At 44.8% G+C, this 18,355-nt stretch overlaps 1 protein-coding gene across 1 annotated transcript; it reads left to right on the top strand.

Annotated features, from left to right (window-relative positions):
* The first annotated feature begins 228 nt into the window (after nt 1-228).
* REELD1 (reeler domain containing 1) lies at nt 229-12,860 on the top strand. Its single transcript, XM_028168296.2, has 7 exons — nt 229-421; nt 2,005-2,019; nt 3,180-3,402; nt 5,225-5,388; nt 8,284-8,617; nt 10,099-10,162; nt 11,316-12,860. Exons 1-7 carry the CDS (start codon nt 229-231, stop codon nt 11,919-11,921), a joined length of 1,599 nt encoding a protein of 532 aa, XP_028024097.2. The 3' UTR covers nt 11,922-12,860.
* Nucleotides 12,861-18,355: the final 5,495 nt, after the last annotated feature.

Below are 18,355 nucleotides of genomic sequence, written 5' to 3' on the forward strand. Positions count from 1 at the left end.
CTCTTACAGTAGGTCCTTGTTGGTTATCTATTTTATGTATAGTAATGCGGCGCATCTGTTTGATCTTGACCTTGAGTGCTTACGATCTGGGGAGGTCATACCAAAGGTATTTCAGGTTTAAAGGCAGTGTGGGATTCAGGTCAGGCCCATTCAGGAAGACAGCGTATCGTTTTCCTAAATAGCATCTGAATTGAAGCTGCTGTTTACCAGGGCACAGGAGAGGGCAGGATGAGGGTCCCCGCTGCCCTCGCAGGCTGGGCTTGTGCCGCTCTCTGCCTGGCATCCAGCTCCTCTGCCTTTTCCCATGGGGCCGGCTCGGTGGCCTGTGTGGACATGCACCCCAAGCACATTCCAGCCCAGCCTCAGAACCCCAGGACCCACCACATCACCATTCTCAGCGGCAGCTCTTCCTACTCACCGGGTGACACGGCTTCGGGGATGTATGGGAGAGGCTTTGAGAGACCCCCCAGGAGCCCCTGGGCCCTAGTGACAAATTCCAAGTTGTGTTTGTCCCAGGTAGGAGTTTCCTGGGCTAAAGTTTGGCTTAATCCTAAGAAGAAATTATGTAGACAAAAACAAGCATGAAATATTTGTGAGTTTAAAAAAAATATTTTTTTATTGAAGCATAGTTGATTTACAATGCTGTATTAATATCTGCTGTACAGTAAAGTGACAGTTATTCACATATATACATTATTTTTTATATTCTTTTCCATTATAGTTTATCACAGGATATTGAATATAGTTCCCTCTGCTCTACAGTAGGACCTTGTTGTTTATCCATTCTATATGTAATAGTTTACATCTGCCAATCCCAAACTCCCAATCCTTCCCTCCCCCATCCCCCCTCCTCCTTAGCCACCACAAGTCTGTTCTCTATGTCTGTGAGTCTGTTTCTCTTTCGTAGATAGTTTCATTTGTGCCCTATTTTAGATTCTACATGTAAGTGATATCATATGGTATTTGTCTTTCTCTTTCTGACTTATTTCACTTAGTATGATAATCCCTAGTTGCAGCTATGAAGCATGAAATATTTGTATCATGAAAATCATATAACTAATCTCTATATTGATATTAATCTTTATAAGAGAAGAAGACACAAATGACCTTACAATAAAAAATTATTTTGTCTTTATTATAAGGTATAAATATAGTTACCCTGAACAAACGTCACATATCAAGGATGTGTGAGAAATAGACTTTTTTCCTCCTTATTTAAAACTAAAATTATTTGAGGAGTGAAAAGAGCGTTTCCTGCTATTTTAGGTCAGGTGCCTACAAATTGAGAGCGAGAACTTGAGTGCAGGTGGTTTATTTGCGGAGTGATCCAGGAAGCATAGATGAGAGAGAGGGGAAAGGGTGACAGGGAATAACGAAATACTAATAAGAGGTGTCAAATAGAGTGGGTGACTGCTGTGGGCAATGCACTGGGGCCCAGTTCCAGTGGGGACCCTCTGAGAAACCACGGGAAACACACCTGTGAATCATCCCTTGGGAGGATGGAGGAGGGGTATTTATTGGTTGAGAGTAGCCCCCCAGGGGTGTTTCCACCATCCATCCCACCTCCCAACACACATACACACACTTCAGAGTCACACCTGCCCACCTTGGACCAAGCTCCCAAGATGCCAGCTGGAAAAAGCAGGAAAGACAGCTACTCATGCAGAGTGAAGGAAGTCAGAAAGAGAAGAACAAGTATCGTATATTAACGCATATGTGTGGAATCTAGAAAAATGGTACAGATGAACCAATTTGCAGGGCAGGAATAGAGAGGCGAACGTAGAGAACGGGTGGGTGGACACAGTGGAGGAAGCGGAGGGTGGGATGGTTTGGGAGGTTGGGATTGAAATATATACACCACCATGTGTAAAACAGATAGCTGGTGGGAACCTGTGGTATATAGTGCAGGGAGCACAGCTCAGTGCTCTGTGATGACCTAGAGGGGTGGGAGGGCAGGGGGTGGGAAGGAGGTCCAAGAGGGAGGGGGTATATGTATACATATAGCTGATTCACTTCCTCGTACAGCAGAAACTAACACAACATTGTAAAGCAATTATACTCCGATAAGAAAAAAGATAGAAAAAAAAAGAAAGAAAGCTACTGAGGTGATTCAGTTATACATAGATATACACACCCCTGAGGGGGCTACCCTCAACCAATAAATACCCCTCCTCCATCCTGAAACTAACACAACATTGTTAATCAACTATACTCCCATATAAAATATAAAGTTAAAAAAAGAAGAAAGCTACTGATGTTGAAGATAGTAGCTAAGCGTAGACAGGAAAGTATCTATTTAATAGCTACAGTGAACTCAAACACATCAGCACGGTTGGCTCCATTCCTTTTTGATGTATGCTAACTCTTTTGATGGGAATTAGAGGTGATAAATGGAAATGAAATTTACCCTCTCTATATGGTTTTATCCAATCATTTTGTTCTACTGATTAGTGTGAGGAATAAAAAAATATGGAAAATATTGTCGGGTTACCCCCTCAAAGAGTTGCATAGTTTACAGTTCCAGTACTACTGAATGAGTGCCCTAGTTTTTCTGTTGGCCTATCAATACTGGTTATAATTACACATTTTGAAATTTGTTAACATGATAGGTATAAAATAGTCTCATTTATAATTGTTTTAAAAATTATGATTGAGCTTGTTTATTTTCTGTTTGTGTCTGTTGATAATTTTCAGTTTGGCCATCTTTTTGTTAATTCACCATAACTCTTTGTATATTTGTCTGTTGTATCTTACAAATACCTTTCTCATTTTATCATTTGTTTTTTTTATTTCTTCTATATTGAGAATTTTAAGAAATCATCTTTTCCTTTATGGCTACTGAATTTGCTTAGAGAGGCATTCCTAACTCCAATATTAAAACAAAAACAAAAACAAAAGCAAAAACAAAACAAAACAACAACAATGAAAAAAAAAAGCCAAACTATTGTTTCTAGTTCTTTTGTACTTCATTTTTACATATCTTTTATATTCCATCTTTACAAATGGAATTTATTTTGGGTGTGAAATAGCACTTCAACCGTTTTTTTTCCCCTAATGAATTGTTTACTTTTGGGGGGCTGGGCTGGTCCTAAGCTTTTCATTTTGAAAATACGCATGTAAAGTCACCAAGTGGAACTTCCTCAAGTGTGTTGACCTTGAATGGATGTTTTCTGTTGAAGTGGCTGTGTGGAGCAGTCGTGATTTCATGGGCTTTCTACTTCAGGCCCGAAGAGAGTCTGATCATCAGATAGCTGGCACTTTTGCTTTCACTCCTCCTCATTCCAAACCGATGGCTTGTTTTGAAGAGGCTGACACAGTCACCCACGTGGACAAGTCCCGGAAGAGAAATCTGTCGTTTGCGTGGCGGACCCCCGCCCACGCCGTAGGGGACGTCAGGTTCCTGTAAGAGAGTCAAGTTCTGGTTCTTGGTAACTGAGCTTCCACTTTGAAGAGAGGGGGCTTCTCCTCCCTTCCTTCTTGCTTCCTACCTCCCACCCTCCACCTTATAACAAGGACAGGGTCACTGGGGCTGCCCCAACTGGAGTGTCTCTATGGGGGGGACTAAAAAAAATTGTCCTAACTCCCCTCTGTGCTGTTATCCATGGTCCAGGAATGTGTGACGTCCCTCCTCCCTGCACACAGATGAACCTTAGCCAATCTCTCCAGGATATTCTCACTAGGGGACAAAAGAGCTGCTGGTGGGAGAGTCGGGAGAGAGCCCAGAAAGAGGGAGACAGAGGCAGGCAGACAGTGGGCACTTCCTGGGCCTGGGCAGAGCCACTGAGGGCTCCGTGCTTCGGCCTAATGTCCACCAGATGGGTGTGATCATGACAGCACCCACCTCGTAGTGCTGCATAAGGACGAAGGAGCCAGTATATGCCAACTGCGTGGACCAGTTCCCGGAAACTGTGAGCATTATACAAATATCATCGGTCCTCAAAATGAGACCGTGGCTTTGTCCCTCTTTTCACTCACATGTACCAAGAAAGAGAACTTCTTTTTTTTTTTGGTTTTTAGGAAAGGGTATGTATTCCTCAGTTTCTTTCCCCTACACCCTCATATACAGAAGAGGGAGGCTGTGCCCAAGGGTGGAGACATCCAGACCCCATGGTTGTCCGCTCTGCACTGGGGTACGTGAGAGATGAGGTGTGTGTCCCCCGCCCCTCAGGGTCCTCTTTCCTTCCATCCATTCCTGGTGGCCTAACACAGCAGGAAGGACAAACAAGGAGGACAACCCTGTGCCCTGACGACTTTGCCCATCTGGAAAGGCCAGGACCCACTCGACTGTTAGTGTAACCGGCTCCTGCCAGGACTTTGGTTCCAATGCAAGGGATGTGTGGTGCCTGAAGGCCTTCAATCTGTACAGTTACTTTTATTTCTCAAAGCCCCTCCGTTTGTATTTTTAGATTTACTGTCATAGCTGCTCTGTGCTACAGAAGAAGTAGTTCAGAAACTGTTATTTCCTTTTGAGAGAAGCATCTCTCAAGTCCTCCTACATTCTCTCACCTCCCAGGATCCTTTCCCACCATAACCTTGACATGACAACGAACCATGACTTTTACTTGCCCCTTAACTCTCTGGGTGATCTCAGCTAAATTCATCACATTTTTATAACTGCCTTATGAATACTTACAGTGAGAAAAATGGTACTTGCCAATAATCCCTAATTTGGTGAAATTTGGGGGGGGAATGAATGAGATCATGTTGGTGCAAATGATTTTTACTGAAGAAAGGCATTATGTATTCAAAATATTATTTAGAATATGAATGATTTATCTCTCATTTTCAATAGCGTTTACAATTCCAATAGGATTATACAATTGTACAACAGATTTATAAAATTTTCAATGAAAGCTGTAATTCAATTCATGACATACCAGTAATGGCGAATGATCACAGTTGAAGATGAAACCTTTTGAGTCGACGGTTCTAGAAGACACCTTTTAGTCAAAAGGAGATTCTTAATGATTGCATTTATTCAGGAGGGTAATTGATTTGTACCTATTGTCTCTTATTTTAATTATTTGCTGCTATTGAGCTTTTGTTTTTAAAAAGAATGAAGTCACCCGAGGGAGTAACACAATCATCTCTCGCTAAGTTCTGTCCATGTAGGCTTGGGTTCTTCTTTATCTTTTTGTTTGTTCTCTCCTTTCTATCAGGACAGCCCGAGGTATGATTTAAGGGAAACTAAATCCTCAAATCACTCTGCTTTCTTTCTCCACAGTTTATCAGTGGTCCAGTCATATTTCGTTTACTGGGCAAGGATTGAATCACCTGTCGTGTCTCAACAGACACACAGTAGAGCTAGTTCCGACAGCCACGTGGAGCCTGGCTCACCTATGCCAGCCCCTGGGCAGAGGCCGGAGGGCATGGAAGGAACCGCCCCAGGTACAGCTTGCCACTGCATTCACCAGCCTGGTTGGCAGCATTATTTTCACAGTTACGAATTTTCACTTAAGAGTGACTCCAGCCAGTTTCCAGTTCCTGGGACCCAACCAATAGACACCTGCCTTGGGAGTGTCAACAGTTCCTGGGGACGTGATCCCACAACAATGGGTGGGGGTCGAGAGGACACTTGCAAGTTCAGCGTTCGCTGCAGCAAACACACTCTGTCCGGCTCAATCTCACAGGTGAAGGTGGGCCACGAAGCATTGGAACTGAGCTGCAAAACCAAAAAAATAGCCATACACCTTCCCCCACTCCCACGCTTAACAAATCACCACGATATTTCAGCTGTTTTCCCCAGTCCCCTGAGGCTGCACAGGGAACACCAGAAAGAAATAACCCTTTTTTCTTTTTTTATGTAAGTTCATCCAGTTTTGATTGTTACTTTCCGAGGTAGGTAGATGGCTCTTTGCAGCTTGGGTTGTAGAACAGAATCAGGAACGAGAGGCTGTTTCGATGGCAATGGATGTTTTTCCTGGCTCACCACGTGACTTTAGATTCCATTGGCCCATGAACTTCTGAGAAAACAAACAAACAAAAATAGACAATGAAAAAAACCCTAACCAGCTAGAGAATGTCTGACCCACCTGAAAATTCCTGGTGAAATGGAACTCATTTTCATTATTTATTTCTAGTTAAGCACTCTGATGCCTTCATAAAGGCATCCAATCACCTGCACAGAAGATCCAACCTTTAATCCATTCAATTCCACTTTCCTTTCCGGGCTAACATGGTGAGGCCAGGATCCGATATGAATCCCTGACTTTGCTAGTCTAGCAGACCCAGACTCAGAGCCAACCCTGGGCCACCCTCCATCTCTGCCTGTGACCAAAACCTTTGTCTTCTCCACATTGCCCAGCACTGCTCCTCCAACCTTTTCACCAAGATACTCCTAAAAGCAGAGAAAAGGTCTCAGGGTCTGAGAGCATGGCCTTAAGAAGACCCTGCAAATCCAACATAGGTTTGAAGTCTCCTGTTTCATGTTATAAATCATGTGAAATGTTGCATTCTGATCCCAGGCATGTTTGTTTTAAGATGAATAGGAATAGTAGTGAGGCTTCAGGAAGATGGGTCCCGTTGGTACTGTAAAGTCTCTCCGATGGTTGACCCCGCTGGCACCTTGTCCCCTGGGGGGGTGGCGGACGCCAATCTGAGCAGCTACAGGGTAGACTCCTTATCATGCTTCTCACATTCGTCCGCTTGGCTCCTGCCTGTTTTCTTACCCATTCCTCTATGCAAACCCCAGCACTTCCCAAGGGAAAAACGAATGTGTGTGTGCGTGCGTGTGTACATGCGCACACATTGGGGGAGGTGTCATCTAACAAAGTTAAATGGATTTTTTAACTGTAAGAAGACTTCAGTTGCCAAATGTGAGTGACACATTGTCCCATTGGGAAGATAGTATATTGTGTCTCTCAAACTTATTTTCCATCAGAGCCTTGGAACACTTTGGGGTCCTACCCAACTGCACTAGGCATGACCTACTTTTATATCTCCATGTTTTGGCTTCTGATATTTCCTTAAACGGAACTGTTCCTCATGATGAACTATTTACCTTTCCAGGAGCAGTTCAAATATCTCCTTTGTGAGCCTTTTCCCCTTACTTCTTGGTAGGCAAATGTAATTGCTTTCTTTAGCTCTGGTATTGAAGCTCTCATCACACTGTGATTTATAAGGTTGGGCATCTAGGAGTCTGTCCCCTAGATTTTGAATTCAGAAGCAACAGTTAGCAATCGTCATCACTTCTGCATCCCCAGCACCTGGAAAGATGCCCAGCATGCAGTGGGTCTGCAGAAAGTGTCTGAAAGCATTTAGAGTTCAGGCAGGAGTTAAAACTGTCAGAATTTTTGCTAAATTCTGCGTGTCTGTGTAAGCCTTCTTTATTTTTCACTTCAATCTCGATATTTTTGAGTAATGAAGACATTAGAACAAAGTGTCACCAAAAAAAAAAAAAAGAGAGAGAGAGAGAGAAAGAAAGAATTCAATCCAACCCAGTAGGAGCCCTGGCCAGAGAAACTTCTGCCAGCACTTTTCTGTGAACAACATCGTGGTCGCCCTACTCATCATCGTGGTAAACACATAGTGCACGTCGTATCTGTACCAGGCACTGTGCTGCATGCGTTTACATCAATGATTTCACTTTACCCCTGCCACAGTCCTAGGCTGTAGGTACCATTACTGGTCTCATTTTGCAAAAGAAGAAACTGACACTCTGGAGGACTTACCCCAAATCAGGAATTAGCAGAGCGAAGAGCTGAACCCAGACAATGATTCCAAAACCTGTGCTTGTTTGTTTGCTCCCCTCTGTGAAGCTATTTCTAATGCTCTGGGCCATCATGTCAGGTAATCACAGATAGGAAAGGAGACAGTGGAGGGCAGTGATCCCACCTCTGCCCATAGCACAGGCTTGAGTCCTTACCATCACTGGGGAAATTTTTGCGTTAATACACTATGGCAAGAATGATATACTAGGGCTTTAAAAAATCCGTGATTTGTGGGATTCCATTTTATTTTCTAGCTAGAAGCAGGTTTTGGCAGAAGTGAGAACACATAGAGTGGTCACAGCGGTTTCTATGTTCTCTGATTGGTGACTGTTAAGAATGCACAAGCCCGGAAGGGCAAGGAGCTTACTCTTTAAAAAGACATGAGAATTCAGGTGCTTTGCTGCTTGGTCAGGAGTTTCTACTACTGAGCAGATCATCCTTATGGTGATGCTTTTGAATGGTTCACACTTAATGGTCTGTCCTCAGGCACGTTAAATTCTCTGGCATTCAACCCATTGTCCTGGCTGTGTGTGCTAATCGATAAAAGGAACGATTTCTCCTTCTCTCCCTGTAGTGTCTCTGGGCCTCCGCTTGGCCCCCAGGGTCCCCGTCACTCTTCCTCAGCAGCGCACAGATGTCTCTGCTGTGGCCGTCCCTGGAGCTGCAGAAGAGGACAGCTTAGATCCTGTTCCTGCCAATGTTCAGGTGACAGAATTTCCTGGGGCTGCAGAGACTCCATTCCAAGCATCTTCACACATAGCTGCCGTAGTCAGCGATGGCCACCAACCCAGCGGGGACAGCACCCCAACCCTGGAACCATCCCTGGATGTTCGTGGGCTGGAGAGGTTCATGGCCATCAGGGGATTCTCCTCAGAGAGCTTTGCTTCCAGCCCTAGCACCCACCACGGGTAATGGGCCAGGGGGTGGGCCATTCGGGACAGGTGGTGGGATGAGGCCAAACACAAGGGTGCTGAGGAAATGGAACCTTCTTGGAGTCAGACAGAAAAAGATCTCAATCATATTTATTCTTTAGTGCGTGAGAAACACTGATTGTAGAAAAGCCACTGGTCAGAAGGGCTGGATATATAAATTACCTGGGGAAACTGTACTGTCTTGGACAGGGTGAGGTCTTTGAGATGCTGCTATAAATAAAATAAAATATAAATATAGGTTTTATATTTTAGATACATACATTTATAATATGTAAATATATATAATATATAAATATAAATTATATAAATCAATAAAAGCATTCAGAGTCTTTGCTGCCATCTTCACGTTACCACCCACCCCCATTCCCTCTCCAACTCCAAACTCCAGTGTTTCCAACAAATGTAATTTTATCAGTATACATAGCAGTGATAGGAAACGTTGCTTTTATTTATTTATTTATTTATTTATTTACTTATTTATTTATTAATTTATTGCTGTGTTGTGTCTTCATTGCTGTGCGCAGGCTTTCTCTAGTTGTGGTGAGCGGGCTCTTTGTTACGATGCACAGCCTTCTCATTGCGGTGGCTTCTCTCGTTGTGGAGCACGGGCTCTATAGGCACGTGGGCTTCAGTAGTTGTGGCTCGCGAGCTCTAGAGCGCAGGCTCAGTAGTTGTGGTGCACGGGCTTAGTTGCTCTGCGGCATGTGGGATCTTCCCAAACCAGGTATCGAACCCATGTTCCCTGCATTGGCAGGCGGGTCCTTAACCACTGCACCACCAGGGAAGCCCCCAGAAACATTGCTTTTTGATTATCATACTAAGTGAAGTAAAGTCAGAGAAAGACAAATACCATATGATATCACTTATATGTGGAATCTAAAGAAAATAATGCAAATGAACTTATTTACGAAACAGAAACAAACTCACAGACTTAGAGAATGAACTTATGGTTACCAGCGGGGAAGGGCAGGTTGAGAATTTGGGATTGACATGTGCACACTGCTATATTTAAAATAGATAGCCAAAAAGGTTTTAGTTCAGGGAACTCTGCTCGGTACTCTGTAATAACCTAAATGGGAAAAGAATTTGAAAAAGAATAGATACATGTATATGTATAACTGAATCAGTTTGCTGTATACCTGGAACTAACACAGCATTGTTAATCAACTCTACTCCAAAATAAAATAAAAATAAATTAAATAAATTAATTTCTGAAGGAAAAATCAAACAAACAAACAGGCAAACAAACAAAAAAACCTGTAGGCAAAGTAGGTAGGTAGGAATAAAGATAAAATAAGATCGGTCATGAATTAATAATTTTTGAAGCTGGGTGGTAAATATTTGGGGGTTCATTAAATTATTCTACTTGTTTCTTTTGAAAATTTTTATAATAAAAGGTAAGAAAATAACCCCAATACTTAGGGACTCCTTCTCAGCCTTTTTTCCCTTCCCTTTAGGACTCAGAATGATCCAAGCTTTGATTCATTGGAAACTTGCCTACCCTCGGATAGGGATGAACAGGTAACAGCCAAGTTGTGCATGGGCAGTAAGTTTGGTATTTTTGATGCCAGAGTGAGAAGTTCCAGGCTGGGAAATCAGAGCTATTAGACTAGTAGCCAAAATCAGAGAGAAGGAGGCAAGGGTATGATATATACACAGCATCTTTTTCCAATCAATATCAGCCTTTTCATTATACACAGCGTCTCTGAAGTTATCGGCAATTGTAGAAATTGATGGTTTTGTTTTCCTACTTAGCTTGGTCTAATAAGCCCTCTCTCCTCCTCCCCCCACCCTGTCCTTCATAACATTGGCCTCAAAATACCATGTATGGTCCCAGAGGTTAGATCAATGGAAAATATAAAATATACATGCCCAATGATATACTATTCCTTTGAACTCTTAAAAGGAACACAAAATAAAACATGGTATAATATCCTTACTCAAACTTATTGGAACCTACAGCAAGATTCAATGGTCCCTCTTGCATAAAAAGACACACTCAAAGCTTTCAGCCATTGGAGATGACTGTCACCCATATTGGTCTAGAAGCCTCTTAAAGAACCCTAAGTTTATTCTTGTAAGTGGCCTCCATGCTCTCTCAGTGGAGTTTCCATTAGCTTCCCTGTCCCCATCAATAACAAGTGCATGTTTATCTGCGTGGACGTTTTCCTCTGAGCTCTTTATTTTTTTATTTATTTATTTATTTAATGTAATGTATTTATTTTTGGCTGCGTTGGGTCTTCGTTGCTGCGCACAGGATTTCTCTAGTCGCGGTGAGTGGGGGCTACTCTTCGTTGCGGTGCACGGGCTTCTCATTGCGTTGGCTTCTCTTGTTGCAGAGCACGGGTTCTAGGTGCACGGGCTTCAGTAGTTGTGGCTCACGGGCTCTAGAGTGCAGGCTCAGTAGTTGTGGCGCACGGGCTTAGTTGCTCCGCAGCATGTGGGATCTTCCCGGACCAGGGCTCGAATCCGTGTTCCCTGCATTGGCAGTTGGATTCTTAACCTCTGCGCCACCAGGGAAGCCCCCTCTGAGCTCTTTTAAGAGCAGGCATGAGGCTGGGTTTTCAGCTGCGATCTGGGATTCTCTAAGGAACTCAGGTTAGTTGCAAAGTTCAGTGGCTGCTTGGGGGGAAGACCAGCCCCTTGATTTCTCTTTTTCCCTTTGCTTTTCTAGGACAAGATGAAGGGCTCAAACAGGACGGTGAAGAGGCCTCCTCTGTACATGGTCCATCTTTCCTATCCTCGCCTCTGGTCCTCTGGGGCACTCACTGGACATGGGGCCAGGGTGGCCAATCCAACCCCTGTCCTCCACACCTCTGCCACCTCCAGGCCACCCACTGCCAGTGGCCAGTCAGAGGCATCAAGACCCTCTGCTAGCTTCCTGCCTCAGTCACAGCACAAGGAGCCCAAAGTGAGCGAGGGCAATGGAGAGAGTCACGTGGGACACCCCAGGAAGACCAACCCAAGGCCTGAGCTTGGGCAAGATGAAGCCAGGGCCCCTTTGGGGATCCAGCTCGGGACTCTGCAGCTGGGAATCCTGCTTTGCCTTTCGGCTGCTTTGGGCATGGCTGTGGCTGTTGGCCTTCTCTACCTGCATACCCAGTCTTGCCACGAGTGGACGGAAGTATCCTTTAGTGAGCCTGCTGGGGACGCAGCTGCCAGGAGTGACGGAGGCGAGATCGTGCATGTCAGGAGGATTGGGGAGAACAGTTTTGTTTCGGTTGAAGCAGAATACAACTGGATCACTCCCGCTGTGGGGAGCAAGAAAACAGTCCTCTGAGAAGGCGTCTCAGTGTCCCCCTTAGACCCTGTAGAGTGTCTCAGCCAGAACAGAGCTACTGAGACTAGCTGATGAGGATGGGGATTCACTGTGCCTCCCATCAGGGAGCAGTTAGTGGAGGGAGCAGCAAAAGGACAGGTTTATCAACAGAGGGAATTATTTTCCGGCTTTGTTGTCTTAACATCTGTAATTTAGCAGCTTTTTTTCTTTCTTTCTTTTTTTTTTTTTTAGCAGCTTTTTTTCTTTTTGCAATTAGACGTTCTGTTTGAAGACTTAAACTCAACACAATGAATATTGTATAACCTGCTCGTTAACTAGACTCCCGTGGCCACTGAGCTTCCTCCGTTGCCTTAAGGAACCCACAGAAATAGAACTTCTGTCCCTCCTCAGCGTGTCAGCCTCATCGACTCTCTTTGAAAAAAAAGTAGCATTGAGGTTGAGTCTCTTGCAAGAAAAAGGACTGCAGCCCTCCCTTTGCCTCTTCAAACCACCCCCAAAGAAGTTCTGTTTTCCAAACTGGAGTTCAAAGGTGGCTCTGATGTCGTTGCCTGGGTGAGTGCAAGGGTATTCAGCCTTCTTGGACACTCAGAAGCCTGGCAAATCTGCCATGGAAATTGATCCAAAGCAAGGAAGAGTTTAGAGAGTTTGATTACCCACATCTGTGGGAAAACATACATGCGGCAGGAGGCCATAAACACCAGAGAGGGGTAAGCAAGCCTCTTCATCAGAGGTAAATGGATCTGAGATCGCCCATCCATTTACACTTGATGAAAGATTTATGTATCCCAACGACTAGCAGACATCTTGCCTTTTGCGAAAGGTCAATCTGAAAAAAATGATGATACCAACACAGTTTTAAGAAGAGTCTTTACCCATCTAAGAAAGCAAGATGGACGAAGACCATCTACCCGCCCTCGTGACTTCATGAAGATCACTTTGATTTAGCAGGAGTCCCATAGATACTACATGAGGTCAAAACAACATGTTTGAATATAACTCTCGAATATGCTCACCTAATATAACACAATGGAATTAGCTGCCTTTTCAAAGATAAACCTATTACAGAGTCACGATCCATTTAAATGTGGAAACAAAAACCACTATAAATTTGGAAAGGATATTTCTTAATTGAGCACCTAGGGGCTTCCCTGGTGGCACAGTGGTTGAGAATCTGCCTGCCAATGCAGGGGACACGGGTTCGAGCCCTGGTCTGGGAAGATCCCACATGCCGCGGAGCGACTAAGCCCGTGAGCCACAATTGCTGAGCCTGCGCGTCTGGAGCCTGTGCTCTGCAATGGGAGGGGCCGCGATAGTGAGAGGCCCGCGCACCGCGATGAAGAGTGGCCCACACTTGCCGCAACTGGAGAAAGCCCTCACACAGAAATGAAGACCCAACACAGCCATAAATAAAAATAAAATAAAATTAATTGAGCACCTAAATCGTGCAGGTACTGTGCTAAGAACTGTACATTTATTTTCACATTTAATTCTCCCAATAACTTCATGAGGAATAAGTTCAGTAAATCACTAAATAGAAGGAGGCATTCGTGACATCTCGATTCAACAAAAACATTTAAAAAAAATTGGGTGTGTAGGAAAGAGCTGCTTCTGTTTTTCCAGCCCGTTAGCTCACTGGGCAACAATTCCAACACTCTCTCCTCCTGGATTCTGGGGTTGACAGACCTGTCCCCTGACTTCAGTCAAGCGCCTCATCGGGCATGTGGAGACCTAGGTAATTGTATGTTCACAAATGAAGGTGTCCTAGGAATGCTGTGGAAAGAGACACATGTACTGTACTCCAGTGGGGGCCACAGATATCCCTCCGATATACCCCACCCTCCCCAGGAATGCCCCCCGCCAAGATGCAGAAGACAAGCCATCTCACTAGTGGAGAGCTCCCATCTGGCCAGGTCACATCAGAGCTGGGTGCACCACATATATACTACCTTCCAGATCTTTCCTGTCCAAGAGGATATTATCCTGTGTAAACAGACTGTTTTGATTACCTATTGCTGTGAAACAAACTACCCCTTAACCCAGTGCTTTAAAACAACACCTACCACTGATGGTCTCACATGACGCTGGGGTTGCCTGGGCTCAGCTGGGCAGCTCTTCTGCTCTGCCTGTTGTCAAATGGGCTGGAACATCCCAGATGACTCACTCACGGGGCTGGCAGTTCATGCTGGCTGCCGGCTGGGTACTCACTGGGGCCGTGGGTGAGTGTGGGAAACAATTTGCTTCTCCTCTTTGTGACTTCTTACTGCATAGCGGCTGGGTTCCCAGAAGGAGTGTCCCAGGCAGACAAGAGCAGAAGCTGGGCATCTTGTAAGGCTTAGCCTGGGAAGTGACACGGTTTTACTCCCGCCACGTTCTGGTGGTCACAGCATGTCACAGCCCTCATTCTTCCAAGGGAAGGGCAACAGATTTCAGTTTTCAAAGGAAGAAGTGGCAAAGGAGTTGAAGCTATGTTTAATTCACTGCATCGCTGGTTGGACTGCTGGCCTGCCACGGGGCTTGTGTGAGAAGAGACAGGCTGCTCACCTTCAGGAGATGCCATGGGTCACCCTCCCTGCAAAGCATCAAAGGGGCAGAGGGAACTCTCCAGGCTTTAGGGGGTTTTTTTTTGGTTTGTTTTCTTGTTTGTGTTTTTGGCCACACCGCGAGGCTTGCGGGATCTTAGTTCCCCGACCAGGGATCGAACCCACGCCCACGGCAGTGAAAGTGCTGAGTCCTAACCACTGGATGGCCAGGGAATTGCCCAGGCTTTAGGGTTTAGGCACCTCCTCTTCCCCAACTGGGAACTCCAGGTCAGGCACGATAGTGACAGGTGCAGAAGAGTCAGCCAGACTTATAAGCCTCAGCTTCCTCAACAGAGATAAATGGATCACAAAATGATTTACCTCTTTTGGCTGTTGTGAAGATTAAATGCATGTTGAATACTTAGCTGCCTCTAACCGACATGCCATTGTTATTAACATCATCCTGCAGCTGCAACACTATCTTTAAATCTAGTCCATTTAGAGAAAACCTATGGCCACCAAAAATGTGATTCCCTGTCCGTGACAATTTCTCCCCCTGTGCTCTCACTGCCCCGGCCCAGCCGGTGGAGGCATCACGTTGGTTGTCATGGCAGCCATTGGCTACAGTTCCTGCTGGGGGTCAGACATTTTTGCTGAGACATTCTGAGTAAACTCCGTTTTGGGAAGGGCGGCTGGAATCCCCAGGCCTGAATTCAGGACACATAAAACCCCTCGGTCACTGTGATCTTGAAGGTTCTCTAAGCCTGGCTTCAGAGAAGCCCCAGAGGGGAGTGAGTAGGCAGTGTTAATTTAACCTGAAGGCACTTACTAAAGCACAAAGCCCTTAAAAGTTATAAAAAGGCAAAGGGCTCAAATGCAGCATCTTAAAATAACTTTTTTGTTTTGTGGGAACAGCTAGAGAATTGCTCAGCCAACCACTTCTTGGAGAACGAAGTTTGGGGCTGAAGACACATTTCAGGGAAAATAACAGAAAAACAATTGCTAAAAACTCTATTTTAAACAAATGGTTTTACATCTATTGTGCTAATTTCATAATCACACATTGGGGCTAGGGGTGGGCTTTAACCTTTTTACATTCAGAGACTATTTTTGATATTTCTAATTAATTTCTCCCCTTGGATACAATAATTTTGGTAAATCACAACTTAATGCTTAACTGTAGCCTGGCCGAGCTATCTCACTGTCAAGGCTGTCTGCATTAATTTGCTGTTACAATGTTTGTTTTCTTTTTAAAAAAAATTCTAATTAACAACAACAAAAAAAATGGGTCAACAAGCCAGTAAATATTTAAACAAGTGTCACGTTTTATTTGAAATGTTGTCTGGGAAGAGCTGGCAATTTATGAATAAATTACAGATAGCATACCCTCTCCCGGTCTTGGACTTCCGGTATTAAAAAGTGATCCCAGCCTTTCTGGAATGCAGGCTCTATGATTTGATTTCATGTCACCCCGACGTATTCCCCTCTTCTAAAAATGGTGTGTGGCAAGGAATTTCTTCTATTCAAGTGAAATGAATTTGCATTAATTTGTTTTATTAAACTTCAGAATTTCTCTGTTTTCTTAAGCTATTCAGAACTCAGCTCCATCTGGCCTTTAGGGGTTTGCAAAAACAGCCATAATCATCTCTGGCTTAGAGTATCAGGAGGGCCTTTGTGACGAAAGGCTGGCTGATGTTTTGTGGGTTTGTTCTGTTCTTTAAATGCAGAAAGAAAAGTGAACATTTTGAGACTCTGCTCCTTTGAGCAGATGGGTGGAGTGGCCGAGACAACTGAAGTCTGGCAAATGTTTTTTTGGTTTTTGTATTTTGCTTTTAAAACATAAATCGTTCATGCTACGCTGTCTCCACAGTCTCTAATGGCTTTCCATCTCGCTCAGAATAAAATGTCAATATCCGGACTGGGCTGACCAGGTACTGTGAGACCCGGTCCTCCGACCACCTTCTTGCACATTCCCTGAGTTTCCAAGAATGGTTCAGGTTGCTGCACTGCTCCATCCAGCTCGCTTGGTCTGGCTGCCCTTATTGTCTGGAAACTCGTTCCCCTCAGACATCCACAGCCTTCAGGACCTAGCTCCCATGTTGCCTCATCTGAGCAGCAGCTACTGTCCACTGTCCCCCCTCACTCTCTATGCCCTTGGTTGCTTTACAATATTGACAGCACTTCTTACCTCCTGAGTCTATGCATTCATTTGTGTGTTTATTTTCTGACTCGCCTTGACTAGGATGCTTTGTAAAGGCAGAGACATTGTTTATTCATTGCTAATTGTTCCCAGTACATAGTAAGTTATCAATAAATAACATGTGAGTGAAAAGTTCAGGGTTCGTGTTACTGTCACCACTGCCTGGTCTAGATTGAACTTGAATATGCAACACCTTGGGCCGCTGCAGGTACCTGGGTGTCAAGCAGTACGAGTTTCTCTCCAAAAGTGAACTAAAGAGTGCTGTGTGCCACTGTCCCCAGGAGGGGGATATTCTGTGTCTCAGATCCAAGGCTTGGAGAGTTATTGGTGGGGAGGAGTTGAGAATGGACTTACCCTTTCAATCTTGGCTGGGCAGAAGATAAACTGAAAGGAGTCTTCCCACTTCACCTGTGAGCATACTTTCTTCAGTGTATGTGGTCTGGCACGGGGTTTCTCATCCTCCATGCTATCAACATTTGGGGTTGGATCATTCTTTGCTGTGGAGGACTGTCCTGTGCATTGTAGGAGGTATAGCGGCAGCCCTGGCCTCTACCCTTGAGATGCCAGTGGTACCCCCAGGCGTGACAATCAAAAGGATTCCCACACATTGCCAGATGTCCCCTGGGGGGCAGAATCACCCCCAGTTGGGAACCACTGGCCTAGCAACTAAGAGATGCAATGATAGGCCTTAAGATGAAGCAGCATCTCCTAAATCATTCCCATATTGAGTGATGGAGTGGGCAGTATTGCAATAGAGAACTACAGGATTCAAAAATTGGAAATGGCTTTAAAGATAATCTGACTTAGTGGGTTTGAATTTTTAATTTTGCCTATTAGGTGCGACAGTAAAGGCTGAATGCTCTAGTTGAAGGCTGAGTATATTTCCCCTTCCTCCTCACCCTATCCCAGCACAGTCCCCCCCCCCCCTTTTCTCTCACCTTGAGGCACTGCCTGAGAAATGCAGGGCTCCAACAAGCATGGATGGAAACCATTAACAACTCCTCCTCATTACAGATGAGGCGAGCAAGGCCCCCTAGCCGTCACAGTCAAACAGCAAGATAGGGTCTAGGTGGTCCTCGGATTCCTGCCTCTCAGCTCGACTTCCAGCCCACTTTTCTTTCGCCATACTCGGCAGATCATTTATTTTCTTGGAGCATGTTGGGTGCTGTAAATATTTCAGTAGATCCAGAGAGAGCCTGGAATCAAGCAGAAAAATGGCCTAGAATGATTAATCTACAGTTGCCATTAGGACCAGAAGGATGAAAGGACTTTGGGCAATGGCCACTGTGGTGGGTTGAGGGTGTTACCGGGTCTAAGCTCATCCTGCTCGGCCCACGACAAGCCAGTAATGGAGAGATGAATTGCTGGGGCAAGGAATAACGACTTTATTCGGAAAGCCAGCAAACCGAGAAGATGGTGGGTTCCGTGCCCCAGAGAACCATCTTGCCTGAGTCAGAATCCAGGCTTCTTTTATACTAAAAGGGGGAAGGAGTAAAGTCAAACACTTCCTGGTTCCCATCAGCCTCCGGAAGGGATGTGTTAATTTCTTCCTTCCTGCAGCCATTCACAGGTGGGCCTGGGCAGGATGTTTCCTGCGAGCTAAACAAAGGTATTTTAGCTTAATGCTCATGACCTGGGAGGCAGGGTTCCCAGAGATGGGCCACAATGTACAATTTTAATCTTATAGGCAACATCCCTTTAGTGATTAACTTGTA

This window comes from Balaenoptera acutorostrata, chromosome 5 (genome assembly GCF_949987535.1).
Source record: "Balaenoptera acutorostrata chromosome 5, mBalAcu1.1, whole genome shotgun sequence".
NCBI classification, from domain to species: domain Eukaryota; kingdom Metazoa; phylum Chordata; class Mammalia; order Artiodactyla; family Balaenopteridae; genus Balaenoptera; species Balaenoptera acutorostrata.